Source organism: Barbatula barbatula (assembly GCF_947034865.1).
Source record: "Barbatula barbatula genome assembly, chromosome: 6".
NCBI lineage: Eukaryota > Metazoa > Chordata > Actinopteri > Cypriniformes > Nemacheilidae > Barbatula > Barbatula barbatula.
Genome location: NC_136765.1, coordinates 23350122 through 23371734, shown reverse-complemented (window position 1 = coordinate 23371734; position 21613 = coordinate 23350122). Strand labels below are relative to the sequence as shown.

The 21613-nt window shown below is 40.0% G+C and overlaps 1 protein-coding gene across 3 annotated transcripts in view; it reads right to left on the bottom strand.

The window, feature by feature from the left end:
- Positions 1-21613, bottom strand: part of kiaa0586 (KIAA0586 ortholog) — a 93628-nt gene that overhangs the window by 51024 nt on the left and 20991 nt on the right. For all 3 annotated transcript variants that reach the window (XM_079458431.1, XM_079458430.1, XM_079458432.1), the window contains exons 11-13: positions 8218-8413; positions 6922-7032; positions 5373-5596 (exon numbers count right to left, since the gene is read on the bottom strand). In XM_079458431.1, coding sequence (XP_079314557.1) covers positions 5373-5596; positions 6922-7032; positions 8218-8413 — 531 coding nt within the window. The remainder of the gene's footprint in view (positions 1-5372; positions 5597-6921; positions 7033-8217; positions 8414-21613) is intronic.

Genomic DNA, 21613 nt, shown 5'->3' with positions numbered 1-21613 from the left:
GATAAAGGTCCTGTCACCGAACTCCGGTGCCTCCTGCGTCTCTGCCGGCTGTCTGCGGTGTGATGGCTTCGCCTAATCAGATGATGCTCGAAGACACTTGTGACTTCAAATGTAGCGCAATTGATTCAAGCTCGGCGAATGACCTTCAATTAACCTCTTTAGACCACTCGCCATTTTCCTCACCATCCTCTAACTGAGCCCCTTTAAACTCCTTATTATCTCGTAAATTTGAGCTTCTAAGGAAGGGGCGAAAGTGGAAAATGAGCCGTAAAGTCTATTTAGCACATCTCTTTATTCACGATTCCTTTCCGAAAAAAAAGAGGAGAAATGGCTGCAGAGAGAGCATCGGAAAAAGATAAAAGCTTAAAGTATTTGCTGACGGCTCTAAAAACGCATCCACTAATATCAGAATCAGCAAATTTGGAGTTGTGAGTGGACGAAGAAAAGATGTTGTGTTGGTTGGAGATGGGTGTGGATGTCGACTACTACAACAACAATTGACAATTAGTGACGTTTATGTTTTTTCTAAAGTATTTTTTACCATGATGTGACCCCAGCATCCTGTTGTTTCCTGTTGTGCTCCGACATGATCGTAATTAAAGCTGTCAAATAATGAATCGCATCCAGAATAAAAGTTTGTGTTTACATAGTATTTGTCTGTGTCACATGAATGCAAATATTGAAGAAAAATATAAGAAATGACGAACGTTTATGTATCATTTTGATGATTGGTAAATTGGTAAATATTTCCTAAATATTATATTTGTATTATTATATATACAAATTAAAGGGATACTTCGGCCAAAATGGCGATCACCTTCAAGTTTTTCCAGATCTGAATAAATGTCTTTGTTCTGATGAACACAGAGAAAGATACTTGGATACTTTCGAATAACTTTCTCTGTGTTCATCAGAACAAAGACATTAATACAGAACTCGAAGGATTTTCATATTTGGGTGAAGTATCTCTTTAAATATGCACAGTACACAGACATTTACTATGTAAAAACAAATATTTTAAAGTTAAGGAATACATCAAATCCTACTATTCTCCAGAAATCAGTTTCACTCCAAACGTGACATACGTGAGTCATCAAATCCAAAAATCAGCCCCTAAAGAACAATAAAAGCTCATAATCTCCGAGGTTGGAAACAGATGTAATTCTTGGAGTAATTACCAGAAGACACTCTTGGAGTTGACACAACTACCAATTACATAACTATAATCCAAACAACTTCAGATGAAAGTTGGGATGGGAGTCGAGGAAACGTGAACATAATACAGGAAACGTGAACAAACTCCAAGCCTCTGCTACTGACGAAACGAAGCCATAACATTTATGAGCGGAGACGGTAGGAAGCATCAAGAAAACTAGTTAGAAGCAGCGAGACGAACGATAAATCTCACCACCGTCTCGGCAACCCAAAGCCTTTGCCATCTGTTGAATTATGCAACACCCTTCATGAGATTTTCAGCACATTGGATAATTACAATTACAAAGTCATTGAAACTCAAACTGAGAAAATATTGCCTTTACCCAAGTGTGAGGTGTAACTTTTCGGAGGGGGCCCACGGTGCATAAAGAAGGAAAAAAGATCGGAAACTTCCACATTTGCAAACGCCCTCATTAATATTTCATCGCGTCGGATGGCGGGAATAAAATCGAACTTCAGACTCGTTTTGCAGTGTCACATCCTCAAATGGATGAATCCATCAAGCTCTGCACATAAAGCGCGACGTGAAACGCTCTTCTCCCGCGGCGTGGGTGGGGCGGGCTCAACCGGTGAACGGGGGAGAGCAGAACAGCATCTGGCACCTCAATCCCTGCGACCTTTCAGCAAAGGAAAAGATCAAAGCCATTAGAGCAGAGAGAAGCAGCCACATCAATCAGCCGTTTGTGTTTTCGTGCGCGTGCGGACATTAGGAGTGCGGCTGATTGTCGCTGCCATTTTGGAGACAATTAGCATTGGGGGTGACATTTTGGTTGAAGAGTTTGGATACCGAGACCAGTTTGAGAGGTGTCGGAGGGGGACTGCCGAGCCGGGAACGCCGACCTCACGTTGGGCTAAAGCTTTCAAAAATAACAAAGCACATTTACACTAAAGAAAACAACCAGTATCATTTGACAGTCTGCTATGTAAATAGAGAATACATTAGACATTTAGTGCTGTATTTGGTTAATTTATCAGCCAATATCTCATAAGCTGATATTGGCAATAAGCAGTAGTGGCCTAAAGTGATGTGCAGATGACTTTTTGGTGCAATGTTTGCGCGTTTCGCGAACACGCAAAGAAGCGTAAGGTGATGACACCATAATGCTTTGAAAGAGAGGGGTGAACTGAGACGTGGGTTGCAATTCACAACCTCACTGCTAGATGCCACTAAACTTCATACGCTGGACCTTAATGGTATTTACATATATATTTATTTATTTAGCGAACGCTTATATCCAAAGCGACTTACAGAGAGTTCAGGGAGCAATAAAGCAATATGTCACACAGGAGCAATAATACAATAGATGCTAATACCAAATCCATATTTAATGGATAACATTATTTGGCGAAAAGGCATACTAAAGCATATCAAGAAATATGGGGTTCGCTTGAAATGTTGTTGAATGTAATTATTAGGTCTGAATGAAAACAAATAGGGGAAATAAATAAATAGTTTAAGTGCCAATTTCCATTTGAGAACCAGGAATGAGATGAGAAACATTATAGGAAATAGAAATACAAGTTCAATCAGGTGAACTTAAAAAGGAAAAAAGGTCAGACATGTTTGCTTTCACTAAAGCACACAAGATGCTCTTTGGAACATTTAGCGAGAGTCCATCAGGTTTTAAACAAACATGAGGCATCCACGCCACCATAAAATACTGCCTTTACCTTCAGTCTACTTTGGTTGTTTTTTGGTGCTATATAAATAAACATCTTTATCTGCCAGAAGCACAAATGTAAATGCAAAACAAAAGCATTTTCATTGGCGGTCTCAGGCCCTACTATACATCGCTTGACCACTAATTTCAAAACATATTATAGCACTGACTGTGCACTGAGCCCGAGGAAAGCCAGAGAACACTGCTGTTCCCTCCGCTGTCACAGCCTGAGCATCACATAACAGACAGCAGTCCTGGGGCGGCCGTCTCCATTTCACTTTTTAAACTGCTGCTTTAGCACTCTGACTCTCTCTCTCTCTGAAAATGTGCATGATGTGGGCAGAGAATGTAGCTCGCGGTGTATCACAAACCATTAGCTCCTCTACGCCCGGGGGAAGTGGGCTAATGTCACATTGAGACGAGGCAGAATGGTAAGATTGAGACTGACCTCACGCTATAAAGCCTTGACCCTCTGTGTGAGATCTGCTAAAGGAGCAAAAAATCGACCCCCTTCCATCCAAACACTTTGTTCGGCTCTGAGCGTAATGTTTAAAAGCTGCAAACAAATGCAAACTGTTCATAATGCGCAGCGACATAACGTCCTGACGGAGCGTTTACAACCACCGTGTGCCGTGACGGACTGGGGATATTATGACCAAATGAGAATGAGTTTATTTCTGCTCTGCGCTGCCTTTGAATATCTGCAACTTTTGAATGAATATTGACAAATATCATCAAGCAACAAGGATGAAAATAAAAAGCAAGTCTCAGACGACACGACCACAGATCGTTGGCTGCACGTCTGATGCAAAAGGCACACTTTATTGGAAACACTTCAGCAAGGTTGAAGCCGTCATCTGATTGGTTGAAGTCCACAGGATTTCCAGGAGACGTGCGTGTCACGTTCTTTAACGGTCCGCCTGGGACGAAGCCGTCTGTCGTGTTTACATCGGTTGCAATAAGAGTCCATCACGATCGACTTAATGCTAAATTCTTTAAAACTATGTGAGGTTCACGACATAATCTCATAAACATTGTTGTTGCTGTTTACTTTTGACGTGAATGACATTCATGAATGTACACTGGCCTGTAAGTTTGAAAACATTTCCACTCCTCTAAACATGACGTGACACAAATCGAAATGTGATTGGTTGCTTTATCTGTCAGTCATATGACCTTTTGGGCAGGCCTTGGCCAAATAAAGCGGCCAAAGTTCCCAGACCTTCAATATGCTAGACTAATAAAAAGCTGACGTTAGCTATAATAGAGAGAATTTTGTACATTTTAACATCTTTTAAAATTGCTGACTTTTGCTTAACAAATCGTAATAAATTCAATCCAGTTTTACTTTGTAATAATTTGATCCTATTTAATGTTTGCCTAATTTTGATTCGGCGATAAATAGGTTAATCTTTTATTTAATATATTAAGGCGCATCAGAAGAACACAATAAAATTTACGGGATTGCAGAAAAGAACCCTTCTAGTTTTTGGTGCTAGAAGAATATTCGTGACATTTTATTGTGTCATGCACTTCTTCCCGTAACACCAAGATTAGCAAGTTAACGGTAATGAAAAGGAATATTTCTATAATGACATTCACCTACGAAAGCTGTATTTTTGCTATTCTCCTGCATAAAACCGCATACCAGTTTTGCAGCCATATTTGATTATAACCGCATGTGGCTGACAATCATTCTTGCCTTTGTGTAAGAAAAATACATGTAATATTCTGTTCTGAGTTGAATGCGTTGCCAGAGCTGTTAACCTCGGGTGGAAGCCTGCTCTGCTCTCAGAGGTGATGCTGTGGGTTGAATATCTTGAGGTTGAGCGCCTCTTCTGCCGCATCGGAGTAGAGGCCTCCGCTGACAGCTGCCTATCAACGTGACGCTTTCCTTTGGCTTAGACCTTTCCAGCCTGGAGTGTGCTCTGAGGCCAGCTGTCAATCAAACTTGCATTCTGGTTCACTGCCTCAAACTTTCAAAAGCGTGAAAACACTCGAAAAACGCTGGAGTTAACAAGCTGAACTCTCAGAAGCATTGCAAGAGAGCTAAACCGTACGACTAGCAATGCCCTGTGAAAATATTAATGCATTAAATTATTTACCGAGAGAAAATAGCTCAAGCAGACCATTTACTTGAAGTGATTAAGATGGTTAACAGTCAAATGTTTGCACACTACAGTACAAAAACCCATTTTGTCATCATTTATTCACTCTCATGTCTTTCTTCTGTGGAACACAAAATAAGTTATTACAAGAACTGTCTTTTATTCATACAATAGTCAACTGGCCAATTAAGTTTGGTTACCAACATTCTTCAAAATATCTTCTTTTGTGTTCTGCAGAAGAAAAAGTCAAACAGGTTTTGTAATAATCACATCACCACTTTAAATATCACTCACACCTACAAATGACCACGACAGCAATGTCAAAACACCATTTTTATATTGATACTGTAGTTCAATGGTACTTTTTAAAGGGCCTTAACACTCATACCTGTTTTTTGACAGTGCCTCTAACTGAGCATGAAGCACCTCTCCGTCTTTGGCTCTCAAAATGGCTTGCAGATTTTCTTCCAGAACCTTCTTGCGCTGTCGTACCTGCCTCAGGACCTGTCCTGCATCCGCAAACATGGACGTGGGCGGCTGGATGCTCTTCAGAATGCTCGGTCTGTTTAAAGGAACGGCTCTGGCAGGAATTACATCAACGGGCTCTGAGGGCTGCAGGAAAGGAGATCATTTAAATAATCATATGTATTTCCAGGGGCGTGCGTATTTCCTTAAAAATATTTTTAAAAGAGCAGCTTCGGAGAAAAAAATAAGCAAAATCAGTTCATTAAAAAATTTCAATAAATGCATTTAATTTTGATGTTAAATACAAATGTATTCACTAAAGGCACGACTTTATTACTGTTATATCTCAAACAATTAAATGAACTGTATTTTTTCATATTAAAATGATCTGAAACGAGTCAATGAAAATGAAAAAAATACTGCATTAAACGGTGGTAAATTGTAGTATACTATAGTGTATTAAAATATTCTGTAACACTTTACAATAAGAGTATTTTTGTTAACAGTAGTAAATGCATAACATAGCTTTCAGTTTTTTTTCAGCATTAATAAATCTGTTAATTTTAGGTCATGTCAATTCAGATATTCATGTTCATTCGTGATGCATTAACTAATGTTAACAGTGACATCGTTTGGTTTTAATAATGTATTAGTAAATGCTAAAATTAACATAAACTAACATTGATAAAGGTGACAGCTGTTGTGTAAATCTGGGCCCGAATCACAGCATCGTTCCCTGTTGAACACATTTCACGTTCCTTCTCGGCAAGCATGAAAGTGAGCAGCCGAGGGTCCTTGGCTGTCTCTTTCTCTCATCCTCTCCTGAATATAAATCTGTCGGCGAGCTCCATAAATCCATTACAGAGACCAGCAGATGCTGCCCTGGCGAGCTCGACGAGTGATTTTACCCCGAAACCCTGTGCTCCTGTCGAATGTTAAGCTACATCGGAGATGCTAAATGACTGTTAATCACGAACTTTTAAAGATCCTCTTACAGCACACAAGGAATGCGGCATTCACATCCTGATCGATATAGGGACAGAGGCGATGCGTTAGCAGTACGTTTACAAGATAACGGTTTAATTCAAGTTCGGTACAACGAGTGTCAATTCATATAATATGTAACATAACAATGAAGAGATACAAATGACACATTTAATGGCAACAACAAGAGGCTGCGATTGTTGACTCGGACGAAAAGAAACAAATCTCAACACAAAGAATGCTGAAATTTGCAGCGCCGGCTTACGGAAGTGTTTTTAGAGTCATTGCACAATTATTTTCTATCCCCAGGTGCAAACTAGCGATAACAACGCTGATTTATCTGAACGGTCTTTGAATAACAGCGTGCCTTAAATTACACGACACAAAAGGTACCCGTGTGCCTATCTGTTGTTATGTATAGAAAACGCTCGGAGAAGAAACCTCGTAAACCAAGCACTGCAGAGGATGGGGTTGCCATGGAAACCTACCACGGAGATGGGGGTTGTGGAAGGAGGCGGGTCCGGGGTGGTGGGTGTGAGATGGCTGCTCCTGCTGTTCTGGGTTGACTTGGCGTGCTGCGCAGGAAACGCATCGGCAGTCTGAAAGGACAAGGACCAACATAAGAATCTTATTTGCCTTGAACACGAACTTGAACTTGTATGTAAAACATAAGCTGCATCGACATGCTTTTGTATGCAATTAAATGTAGCTAGTCATTTAACACTTCTTATTATTTTCCAAAATGGCACACGTTGGAAATCAGCCGCATGACATGTTCGTTCACTACGCAGTGTGAGTGACATTCTATTAAAACAGGCCAGACTGCAGGACCAGTGACTGAGTGAGAGCGAAAGCGAGACAGTTTCTGACAGCGGCCAAAGAGCATTCAAATCCTGCATCCTCAATTATATGCTAATGTGTCATTTGCTGTATGTTACATTATTCCGGGCTGATGGAATTTTTCAGCCGCAGAGACGTGACTGGAAACTCAATGCCGTACTGGGAAAGCGAGTGCGACAGTAATGGATGGAAACAGGCAGTGGCACATTGGTGAGAATGAAGAAGTGTTGTAATTTATTAGTGTGGGAGGCAGAGGAACGAAACAATTGGAAAAATTGGTGTCTGGTCAATGAGACGCAAATGTCTCGCTTCGGTGTCTCGGCTTGATTTCATCAGCGGCCCCCTCCAATTAGATTAAGTCAATCCGGAGCTCAACACTTGGACGGTCATTGGGCCACTTTAAGAGAGCAGAAACCTGCTGGTGCTGGGTGCTACGATGGTACATACGGCGGCTAAAATCTCTTAATTGTCCAACTGTTTCAAATCTTGTTTGAAACTTCAGTGTTACATGTGAAGCTGTTGTTGTATTGATAACAGACTTGTGGTTAGGAATAATCTTTTGCTTTGCGTGTGGTTTATAAAAAATTTAAATAACCAAATAAGATCAAATGCATTTTAGTAGTGAGCAAGTGAATTCACTGCATATACAAAGTTTTTTCTATACAAACCATTTGCTTTGAGATTCCATTGAAAATAACTATAACTGTATGTAGCGTCCAACCCTACCCAAAAACAAACTTAAGGTGCTAACGAATAAGCTATTCAAAGAACACATGTGGGTATTTTGTCTTGAAATATGCCTCAGAATTCAGATTTGCGATGCGAGCCTTTAAATAGGCTTGCTCTAGACAGATAACACTACTGCTTGAGATCTATTCTAGCAACTCTGCTTAAAGCCAGGCTAGTAGAGTGTGAAAGTTAGCATTGATTTTCAAGGCTCTCACCTGCATCAGACGACTCATCTCGTTTTTTAGTCGGCCCAGATCTCGCAGCATCTCGCCGGCCCTCTGCACGGCTGAGCCGGAAGATGCCATGTGTGTCTGTTCTCTGTGGTCCTCCAGTTTGCTCTGTTGCTTCACGGCTGGTTCTGATGGTTCTTGATATCCAGAACTTGATGATTGAGGTGACGTCTGTGTTCTTCTGCAAAAGCATCGAAGAGATAAGACTTACATTTAGTGAGATGCCTCATACATGAAGTCACATATACAGCCGCGGAAATCACTTTTGTTTAATTCTGTGTAACTTCTAACAATATTTCTCCCAAATCTCCAATAAAATATTGTTTCCATTTATATGCAGAAAATGAAAATTGGAAGAACGGGTCACAATAACAGAAAATATTCTGTGTGAGTTTTCACACCTCAAATACTACAAAGTAAACAAGTTCATATTCACTTTGAGCAATTCAACAGTAAACGTTATACATGTATTTATAAAAAAAATACTGTCTGATAGATGACATGTCATTTCTGAGGTTTGATTTTGTTCAAATTTAACATACACTGGACTGAAATGACCACAATACATCTAAAAATGCTGATTATATGAAAATTTTGAATAGTCTCTTAATTTGCTTGCTCATATATAAATGAGAACATGCTTACCAAAGACAAACACGAACAATTCATTGGTGTAAATCATTCAAAAAACAGGCAAAACGTTGTGCAAAACAAATGCATTGCCAAAATTGGTCTTGCTTGTGTTTCATGCATGTAGCCCATCAAGTATACGTCCATCCCCGAGGTAAGAATCTTAAACATCAATATTTTTGCACATTGGTGATTGAAATGTGTTTTCCATCCCTAACATCAATAACGCTTATCTAACAATACCAAACACTGTCCAGTTAACTTAACTGACAGATATATTGACAGTATATCATTACAATTCAGTGTGCTAATAATCCAGTTAAAGGATTAGTGTTCCACACACACACAGACTATAATCATATATAGTTTAGCTGAAGGACTTTGAGGTCGTCCAGCAGTGATGCTCGCCTCTTTCATTAGAGGAATGAATGAGCAAACGCCCTGAAAATGTGCCGGAGGATGAGCACTCATCGCCCTCTGTGCGACTCCCCACCATCCCCATCCGAACAGCTTAGCGTTTACACCACGTCACGTGAGCGGCATCAGGGAGAAAACCCGAAACGGGCCAGACTGAATCTGAAATATGTATTTATACTGGCAGGTAAGCAGAGAGCCATGAGAGGGGCCCCGGAGGCCCTCAGCTCAGGGGTTTGTCAGGTTTTAGCAGTCTGGTTTCACAGCATTTGGTTGCCAGCGCATCTAACGTTACTGCGAAGGCAATTTCTCAAACACTGAAACGCTTGTCTAACGTTGCACAATTAATCATCTGCTGGCGGTTTCGGTTTGCCAAAATTATGCTGCACATTTGAACAATAAAAGAGAGGGTTTTCGGGCAGATCGTTCCTTGACAGAGAGAGGCAAAAGAGGTTATTTCAACATGATTTCTAAATCTGTCACTTGGTTATTTTTCAGTCCACAATAACAAATACAAAACCACATAAACACATTCAAAGGACTATTAGGTAGGTTACAGCCAGACACAATTTTCTTGAAATTATCTTAGATTCTTATTTCTTTCTCTTGACTTGAGACCGGGACAATTTCACGAAATTCACTATGAAGCTAAATGTCATCCGGAGGGTTAATATGGGTTTCTTGTTACACTGACTGCTTTTCCCACAGGTTTGCTCACCTACTTGGACAGGGTTCTTTAAAGATCCGTGTTGCCCTTTAAGCCACAAAGACAAAGAGCCATTACGTGAGAATGGATACTGGAAGAAAATAAAGCGTTGAGCTTGACGGCTTTATTTAGAGAGAGAGAAGCTGGTGGAACGACAAAGGGAAGAGCTGGGGAGAGACGATTGAAACAAAGCAGAGATGACAAAACGAGAAAAAATGAGAAAGGACAAGAACAAAAATGGAAAATGAAACGTGATACAGTAGGACAAAGACAGAGAGAGACAGGGGAAAAGAAAATTCTCTTTTAACACAAAGGTCAAAATGAAGAGACGGGCAAGCCTCTCTTCTCCAAAACATACCAAACTGTCTATTTAGAAATCATTTCAAAGCATCATAGGTATTTTTGTTCAAATTCTAAAGCAGCACTGCATGCATATACAACAATCCCAGAATGCATTGCAACAAGTCCGAGCAACAATATGAAACACTGTGTATAAATGTGAATAAAACATGTAAAGAATTGTATACAGAGTTCCAAAAGTTCCAACAATATCAAACATTTGATATGAAACTTTAAAAGTCTTTTATTTAATACATTTTTTTATTTTTTGAGCTTTGGTGTTCCTACTTTATATACAATTTATTAGTTTTTCTGGTCGGGCACCCACTTGAGGTTGATGTGCATGCTTTGGTCTTCTTTATTTAAATGACAAAGTAAATAAATAACAGACAGCAGGCTGAGGTAGCTTACTATCTACACATCATGAGGTCCTGTGGAAAACGTGCACGCGCACACACACACACAAATTAGTTGGTGTACTTCTCTACAGACAGATACTCATTCCATCCATCATGCAATAGCAAAGAGTCAAGACAGTATGTAGAAGAAAAGTGTAATCTTGACATTCGGAAGAAACACAAGACGTTATTGATTTGTCCAAAAGGGAAAGTTCCATTTCTTGTCGCTATGAAAACGAAAAGTGCATTTATTTTTTTTAAGAGTGAAAATGAATGACTATTTTGAATAGGTCAATGATGATCTTGGCAAAAAATCCTACCAATTAGCTTCGAAAAGGGGATTCGAGTCATATCTTGTGACCAGAATAGCACAGAGACCTACTGACATAGGTCAATAAGAAAACAGTGAACTTATAAATCAACAAAGTGTCTTTGGTGCTAAAATAGGGTTCATCTGAATCCTGTCTAAAAGGTACGGTTCACCCAAAAATGAAAATTCTCTAGTTTGGAACAACCCTCTTGTCTAGTCTGTATACATTTCTTTGTGCGGTTCAATATATCTAGAAGAATAGTAGCCTACAAAGATTTCTGAGGCACCATTGACTTTCAATAGTAGGAAAATTATTTGAGTAATTCTTTGTCTGTTGAACACAAAATTTTACAAAAGTTATTTGAGGAATTTTAAAAAGCAAGCAGTTCTTGGGCACCTTTGACTACTATTGTCATTTTTCCTACGTGTCAATCGTGCCTCTGACTTGAGGGTGAGTAAATACAGAGCGAATTTAATTATTTTGGGTGAACTGTTCCTTTAAAGGAACTACAAGTAGTCCTATTAAACAGGAAAAGTTTTACCTGCAAGAAAAAATGTGCAGGCAGACATGAAACAGAAAATGGCCAAATCACATCCAATTAACATTATATGTGAGCAAAACTTGCTCATTCTTAAATGACCGACAGTCACCTCCTCTCTTATAAATAGCCGGTAGGTGAAGGGAATGATACAGACAAATCATCTAATTCTCTCAAGGTCAAGAGTCTGATGCTGAAGACGGCTGCGTTAACCTGAGACAGCGTTGTGTTTGATCCATCGCTTGGCGACAGACATCACAACAGGCAGATGCATTAGACATCCCTCTCATCAGAGACGCCTTTCTGTCCCCAAGTTTCATCTGCCGACAGGAAGCCAGTGAAAGAAACAGGTGCTTTTTTGCCTTTTAGAGCTTCGCAATAAATAAACATGAAGGAGGGAGCGACGGGGCACGGAGTGACGGTTTCCACGCAGCACGCTTCCCTCAATCAGCTTTAAGATGCCACAAAAAGAAGCTAATCCATTTGAAGAGGGAGATGCCAGGCTTTTTGATCTCGCTCAAATTGATTAGGGTGTAGATACGATGTGTGTGTGTGTGTGTGGGGTGGGAGAGAACGCCCGATGGAGGTCACACAATGCTAATGTCTGAGAGACATCTCCCAGAAAACACGGCGGTTAATGAGTTTCCTGTTTGTGTGTCGATGTTCCGTGGTGATAGAAATCGTTCTTAAATGATGCACTGCCAGACGGTGTATGGATTTTCCTGCTGAAAAATTCATATGGAGGGTTATTTGTGTGCCAATAAGAAAGCATGATCAATATGTGACACCTGTATATTTCTCAAATCGAATTACGACTTTCCATCACCTTCCAGAGAAAAGACGTGTTTTATCAACGCTCTGCACATTTTTGGTTTATCGCAGAGATAGACATCATCTATAAGGTTTAACTCGCCAAGACGCCAAACCTCAAGGACAAACCGAGAATCGCTTTTAACAAACACTACAGAGAGAACAATGCATTATCCAAAACCTGCAAAGCCCCAAAAATAGAACAAAGAAACACGACGTTTTCCCCCTTCGTTCAATCCGAAACGCTTGATGTCTAACTTCATTTATCTGTCACAACAGATCTGGAGCAGAAAGGAGAGGGAAGAACCTCTTTCTGAAAAGGTGAAATGAGGATGGAGGAAGGGTGACGTCATCTAACCTCACGGCTGCTTCGGTCTACGGGAAACGGCGACCGTGGGCTTCGCTAATGGTGGCACATGAGTAACACCCCTCCTGTGAAGAGATTTCATTTCATCTATTCAGATTTCAGTGAAATGTCAGGGGCAGGTGGGATATTCATCGTGGGGTGCTGCGCTCCACACAGCGAGGGAAACCTGAGGAACAAAAGAACCGGCAGGTTCTCTGACTACTGACTATATTTAAAAAGATGACAGCATGCTGTTTTAATGACAGACAGGTTATTATTTCATGAATAGAATGAACAGACAACAGTCAAGTCAGGAGATGAGGAAAACTGTACTGCTGTGTTCACAGTCCGCACACCATCTTTGCAGTAAGCACGTAGTGTGTATACTAAGCACAGTATGTTAATCGTTCATTTAAAAAAATATTTGTATTGACTTGAATTGAAACTGAATGAATTATTATTATAAACTTCGGAAGATGTAAACAAAGCTGGTCCAACGTGGTCCAGAAGAACTTCCTGTTTCAGTTTTTTTAACACAAGACAAACCCTTATACAAAATGCAACCAACAGAACATTTATAACCAAATCAAAATGTTAAACGAATAACTTTAAGATTTATCAATGTTAGATTTAAAAATAATAATAATAAGGGGGGAAAATGAAACTGGAAGTGCATCTCCACCGGTGTTAACATCTTGCGAAGTGGTCTATAACACTGCACGTGGGGAACACTGCATACCCACAATGCAAAGCGATAGACGTACACAAATAAACCGAAAGCGATATCAATAGATTTAAATGTAAACTTATTCCCAGACACTGGAATTCGACAGACACTGGACTTGAATGACCACAATACATCTAGAAATGATGATTCAATTAAAATCACTTTTTTGTTTTAAAGCATTATATGGCTATATAACCTTCCTAGTGCAAATAGTATAATAGGTCTGTCATTGAAAAATAAACCTGAATTCTAAGATAAAATTAAGAAAGAATTAAAAAAATCTAAACATATATATATATATATATATATATATATATATATGTGTTGGCTCAGCTCATGTGTAGCAGTAGGGCTGTCACAATATTAGAGTATCCCTATACAATTATTACGACCAAATTACACACGATAACAATATTATAGCAATATCTATGAATTATTGAAAACTATATTGACATATACATATATAATTATAATTACTAATATTCATCTTTTAGCTTTTTTATTTTGTGCCATATACATATGTTACTTCCCTAATATATAAACCCTGATTTCTAACCACGATATGTCCTAAAAACAATGTGGATGCAAGTGGCTGATATGACAATGATAACTAGTAAACCGCACGGAAAAACAAATCAATGACAGATTTTCTACCTACAGCCACTGCCTCCTACAAACATCACTGCAAGCATTTAAGCAACAGGGTGGCTGCATCTCATTTCCTAACAACAGACTGTTTTTCTGTGCCGTGCATTAGCCAAAGGGACCCATCATCCATCATGGCGACCCGCGGCTGCACAGATGCTGGGTAAACCCCGCTCATCTAAATGCCATCTCGCACACACACCGACCCGAGCATGGCAGCTCTTTCCACCGCACCAGCCACAACAGATGTGGCTTCGGACCTTGCTATTTAAATCCGGCCACCTGATGCCCGGAGCTGTGGCGAGAACTCGGATCTTGGGTGCTCATTTATCATGATTTGTACAGGGTGCCCTGCTTCCATTTATGCTCTTCATCATATCGGTTTTTGGGTGATTATGTTTTTGGCTTGTGCAGTCTATGTGAATGTCCTCTGGATACAGACGCTGTATTTTCACCTGCATCAATGCATATTCATATAAATATATGACATGCACTCCCAAGAAAGATTATTGGGTTATATCAACACACCATTTGGTCAAAAATGGACAAACCCATCCGTTGGATTATAAATTTAACGTTTGCTGGGTTATTTTAACCCAACAGTTGGGTTCCAAGTAATTTTCTTGTTAAACTCAGGATTCCCGACTTCTATAAAGAGAAATTAGATCAATAAACAGTGTGTCCACTTCGTTGCAAATGTCCATAGCAAAGAACCAAATTGGATATTCCGAACTGATATTTATTTCCTCTGCTTCACAGATAATGAAGGGGATCGAGGGAGAAACCCGGAAATGTAATTTAAAAGCAATTTTACAGGACAGAACAGAGATGGGCCTGGAAGAGAAGACTTTGCAGAATGATGAAACTCTCCTCTGAATTGCTCCTCTTACAATCCCTCAAGGATTTTGTCACACTGTGTGCACACAGCTCCAATTTCTTATGCTCCATGAGAACACGCATTTTAGTTCTGTTCCAATAACCCACATTACGCCACATACAATCGTTTTGGTGAACATCTAAGGCATCGTTGCATGTCTCCATTCAGCATAAGCCAATCTCAAGTTTTCTATTTGCTTTGCAGAAATTCGACTGACAACAAATAAATCTGCAGATTTCATAGGTGGCATTCAAACAGACCGCAAGCTCTCTAGGTTTAAAAAGAGCAGCTAATGACAAATGAAAGACCTTGTGAAAAGTAACACGAGTGCCATTCAAAGCCATGAAAAATAGAAAAAGTTTAACACTCCTTTGTGTTGGACTCCTCATGTGCAAATATAGTCCCCTGCCCATAATGTCACGACAGGGTGGATACCATGACATTTTGGCAGGATCAAGGTCAGTTTATTGGCTTTACGTTGGTGCAGGCAGGAGCTGTCTATCAGTAGTGGGTGACATTTAAACTGGAGTCCACTAATGTGCTGAAAGTCTCAATGGAGAAAGCAGGGAGGACACACACACACACACACATACATATTGAATGCAGGCAGTTATCAACATACAAATCTTATATTTACACAGTAAATGTGCTGTTGCGGTGCAACAGAGGTCATCAATTCATCAGTTCAAACATATGCGTGACAATAAAAAAAGAATGCTGTTTGGTCAATATAAAAGCCAGTCACGCAGACACATACAAATCAGGTTACATAACTGGTTTTGTTGAAAAGATGCACTCCGATATGTCAAAGGTACACACCAAAAAATGCTGAATTGTCTTAACCCATGGTCGGGTCAAATTTGGACATTGTCCTAGTTAATTTTAAGGCAGTGGTTCTCAAACTTGTTGTTGTAAGGCACCCCATATGTAGGGTGCATCCTTTAGTCCCCCCCAAACTTTGAATATGGTTTTTGTTTAATTACATTTCTATTACACAATGCTGGAATATCAATTATTTAGATGGGTGGCCTTATTTTTCGATTACACAAAATTTAGGATGAATTTCTATATTTCACGAACTGTCACAAAAACCGTGCCACCCCTGGATCCATTGCTGGCTCAAATATAATCTCTCTTTGGGGGTAAATTTCGTCCGTGCATTTTTAGCCCAACGCCGCATTTTTTAGATGAATCAGCAACACACTTATAAACTTAAAATAACAATAAAAAAGAAATAAAATGAACATAAAATGAATACAACAAAGAAACCAATGGTTGGGCTTGTTCATATTTTGCCTAACTATGGGGCAAAAAATTATCTGCTTACATAATTAAATGTAAATTACATTATTTTTTTTTGTCCTAGTAACCCATTTCTCAAAGCGATAAGACAATCATAGTATTGTGAATACAGTCTAAAAGTGTGGAAAAACTCAACCCTGCTTTTAAGCTTAAACGTCACATTAACTGTAAATGTATAAACTAAAATGTGATTGGTATGAGAGCCAAAAATGTTTCCCAAGACCACCTACAGCCCACACTGTTCAAGCATCAGTCACAATTTTGGGATTTATATGTGCACATATATGTCTATAGAATCTCTGCTGCACTTCATGAATTAAAATGCCTTACAGCTGAGAATATATTCACACATTGGCACCATCCCCAACCAGTATTGCTTAAACACACCCTGAAAAGAAACTAAAGAAAGACACACGTTAATGTTCTGCTTCACAATGCTCAATCCCAGTGCCTATTCTCCTCAATTCACATAACACCTGTGCATGCGATAACAAACTCAGCGATACCGCTTTCTGTGCACCCGAACGAGACAAGAATTTCATTCTAGCGTTTCTGCAGCCCGCAGTCTCCTCCTCTCCAGCCCCTCCAGCGCATTCGGGTGCATGTGAATGACTCCGAGCAGGTGGAAAACCGTGAGGGCTGGAGCAGAACAAAGGTATGTGGTGGCATTAGTATTCCGCGCAGTCTTGCACCCTGCCGACCTTCCCAGCATCCTCCTCAGTGACACACATGCTTGTTATTGAAACTATATTCGTCTGAAACAAGCTTCCTCGTTATTATTTATCCGGCTTAATGAAAGGCTTATGTATTTTGGATTAATGTAAAGGTTTGGATGGTTCACGCATCTTTATGTCAGCATGCGCACGTGTGTGTGGAGGTCAGCTGATCCAAACTGCACCGTTGCAGCCCTTTTGCCTACTTCCATACGACATAGTTTGCAAAAATCAGTACGTTTAAAACCTTAGCATGTAAAAAAGCAGAAGGTGGTGGTCTTTTGCATCAATTGAGGTTTCAAAGAATGCATGGGATGGGATCTATCCCATGGGGCCGAGGGAGATGAGAAGCTACCAAATTCATGTTTATAAATTAAAAAGAGGCGAGCGACTGCGACAACCTATTCTGTAAATGAAAGATTGGTTGTTTTTGTTACATCAACCTTCTGCTATGAAGCCCGACTCATTTCCAACCAGCCGTATTTGTTCACGGTGATGCCTCACCTTGAGCAAGGAGTCATTGGCTATTCCCATAATTCTCTTTTTCTGTCTGCCTGCTGCCCTTCGTGTTTCTCCTTATCAACTCGGCCTTTCTCGCTCATTGTAAACAAACCCCCCGCCACACCCACGTCTTCTGCCGTAAGAGCTCTCGTCTCGGCAAGGGGGATGCGATCGCCACGTATTAGGCGAGGGGGCAGCAGAGCCATTACCTAGCAACAGGGCCAGCTGCGATTGGCTGGTTGTATCAGACGTTCAAGGGGTTTTGGTTGGGGCAGAGAAAACGAGGATGAGGGCAGCTGAAACGGGGGAGACGAGGCTATTTCTGCTCGTGTCATGGCCGTTCGTCGCATCGGAACGACACGGTAAGAGCTCCTCCCCCATGGCCTGCCTTACTGATGGAAAGGCCAGCAGACGGAAACGACTCGCGGCACCCACGGCAGTCAAACTTTCTGTCAAAAGAGCACATTTCTCATGAAAAAACGATATTACATCACGCGCAGGATTCTTCTGTTAGATGAAGTTTGGAGCAAATGCTTGCCGAAGACGTAGGCGTGACATGAGAAAATGGCATATGCTTTTGCGTTACATTTTTTCATTATGACCCTATATTCTGCCTTTACTGACTGACACGGTACGTCAAGGCATGTAACTGGTTGTTTAACTTCATTGGTTTCAGAATGACAGTTGCGCTATAAACATATTTTATAATCATGAATTATTTACAGCCTTATTACACAACTAATAGACACAAAATAACGATGTGATACTGATGCGAGACCACCGAGCAGGTAACATCAGATAAACACACATACTACGGATAAAGAGAACGTTTGAAAGGGGAACATTTGTTCATCATAAATTTACCGTTACGTTATTTCTTTTATGATGCGTTTTGTGTCCATACAATGGAAGTCAATGGGGGCAAATGTAACCAAAATTCTTCTAAGTATCTTCTTTTGTATAAAAAAATGACACAAGGGTAAGAAAATTAAGGTAACATCTTCATTGTACTGATTTATAATGTACCTAATCTTGCATATTATTTAGTATGAAATTACAACGTGATTCAGGGTCACCCAAAAAGATTAGAACTTCATAAAGGGTGAAACATAACATGAAAACCTCAGATATATCACAGATGAACAAAGAAAAAAAGACACATATAACTTATCAGACCTACTTCCTACTGAACTTTGGCACGCTTTGCTCAATTATGCGGCTAGCGTACGTCCGCAGCCATCTGCAGCTGAGGCAGTGAGTGACATATGATTAATATCCAGCGCCACGGACAGTAAATGTAAGAAAAACAACCCACCAGTTTAAATGGAGAGTGCACTTCATAAATATGCACTACACCCTAGTATAAATCTGACAACGTGAAGGAAATACACCAGGGACAAGAGAGACCGATGCCGTCCTCGGAGGCTGAGAGAGGAGCCGGGATTTCATAAATCACAGTAAAGGAACAGGGCTCTGCTCTCCTGTACGATTCAACATCTGTGCCAGGACCTGCGGCCACCATCAGAAAACAGGCTGCAATGCATTACATCTGGCCCAGACCTTTGGTGGAAAGCTAGAAGAGTTGGCTTTTAAAGGGACAGCTCACCCTAAAATGTAATTATATTCATTTATTCACCCTCATGTGGTTCAAAACTGTTTATGACTCTTTTTTATGTGGGACACAAAAGAAGATATTTTGAGAAATGTCTCAATTGAAGTCCATTGGGGTTGGAGTTGCTTGGTTATCAAAGGTTCTTTAAAACCATTTTTTTCTTCAAAAGAACGTCATACAGGTTAGGAAAGACACGAGGGTGAATAAATGATGAAAGAATGATCATCGTTGGGAGAGCGGTCCCTTTAAATCAACATAAAATGGCATTTCAATCTCTGGAATCTGATGAAAAACTATTTCGGTAATTAAACTGAGCAACAATGCAAATTCACTGTTGAACTAAGATTTACACATTGTGTTTTCTTTCATGATGAAAAGAGACAAAATCACAATCATTTAAAAAAAGCATTGTCAATAAGAATAATAGGACAGCCCAAGGTATATTTCATCACTTGCTTGTTTATTTGTCGCCCAAGGTATCAATTTAGTATCTATACAAAGATAACTGTGGACGGTCGAATCAAATCCAGAATATTGGTATTGATCCAAGCCCTAGAATGAAGCCAGGCGTTTGGATAAAAATAAATAAAAGCCAGAAAGGAAATCTGTTTCGGAGACATTGCACATTTTATCATCCATTTACTCCCTATATGGTTTATGCTTATACAGCCAGAGCCCATTCCAACATATTTCATAACACAGGCACGGAAACACCCTGAACAGTAGGAACATCATTATATTATTAAATTAAAAATATTTAACATTGTGGAATAAAATGTGATGCATACTGTATGTCAAAGAACAAGTAATAAGTAAATATGGATTTCATGTGGACTTGGTGAACTAGACATGCAGAAAATATTGAGTGTTAACCAACCAGTGTGACTTTAATTAAAGGTAAAAAGGAAACAATATTGTTGAACCCATGAAGTTAAATGCAATAGCACACATTAACCAGCAGGAGTCCTTCTGAGTATAGCGCATAGAGTAAAAGAGTGTGAATGAGAAAGCAGCACCTTTTAAAGGCAACGCAGGCGTTCAGAGGTGTAAATGAAGGCCTCAAACTGAAATAGTTATGACTCATCCTCTCTGAATTCCCTAGGTGGATAATACACATATATGATCATCGCCCAGACAACATGGGAAGACAAGTTATGTTCATCCGTTGGCTGAGATACAATAATGAGCTTTAAATTGTGATTACCAGAAATGAGAGTGGGTCAGAAAGATAAAACTGAAGGGTTTGGCGTCCGGACAAAAACAAATTAACAATGAGAGAGATATTCAAGAAAGAGGAGAGACGGGAACAGTGAGACGACAAGAGAAAAAAGATAATGCTAGAAAGGCACTATAAAATCTCCCGCGTACGGCTGACAAATATAAACATAAAAATGTTACTTTACAAAATGTCATTTTATAACAGACGTTGAGTGGCGCTTCAATCAATATGAGGAAAGTATGACAGCTGTTATGTAATAGTATTTCTAAAACCTTCCCTTTAGAAACCCATAAAACGTGTTATTTTTTTTAATATTAAATTACTAAAGGATGGTATCCTAGACTGCCGCCAACACCTTCCCGGCTATAAAAAAAAAATCACCGCAAAAATTCCTGGCCTAGTTCTACTCTTCAAGTAATCCCGTCTCACATGCATTTTCCCATGAACCTCGGGGCATGCGACTCATCTCTCTCTGTCATTCAGGGTGGATTGAAGGCAAAAAAAACCGGGAGAGAGAAAAAGAGAGATATCAAAAGACTCCGAGACCTTCAATTTACAACCAACCAGCATCATCTCACGTCTTCCTCTCCATGGCAACAGGCATCTCCTCCGAGCCCTCCCACTTTCTCTCGGCAACAGTTCATGACAGACGCAGCAGCTGATCTCCTCGCCGTACGGGAGGTGGAGTGACTTCCACATTTGCTGATTAGTAATCAGAACAGAGACTCGCTCTGATTCCTGGGGGTTGAAAACTGAATTATACATCGCCTCTGCCAATCAGGCTGTGCGTTCCTTCATTGACATTCTATTTAAAGAACGGTCCACCATTCCCTAATCATCCCGAAGACATGGAGAGCCACACAATCTAATGCCACGCCGAACCACGGCTCTTCCGAACGGACGCGACATTTATGGGAAATGTCAAAGTGGATGTCAGGGAGTGTTTGTTAACAGAACGACACTAATGGCTACGGATATATCATCCAGGTGCAAGGCCGCAGTCATTAGTGCTGTTCGCTAAGGCGAGCTTCACTGTTCCGTTTGATCTTAAGATTGTACGGGGAAAATAGAGAACACTAACCTTTTTATTGAACTCATTTGTTATACAGATATGGTGTGCTTCTTTTCTATACTATCAGACATTTTATCTTGGTGGATGACAAAATATCTCATAGAAGGGACACCTGAAATATTTATGAACCAGGGAGTGTGGAACGCAAAATATATTTTGAGAAACGTCTCAATGGTTTTGTGTCCATACAATGGAAGTCAATGTTGTTTAATTACCAACGT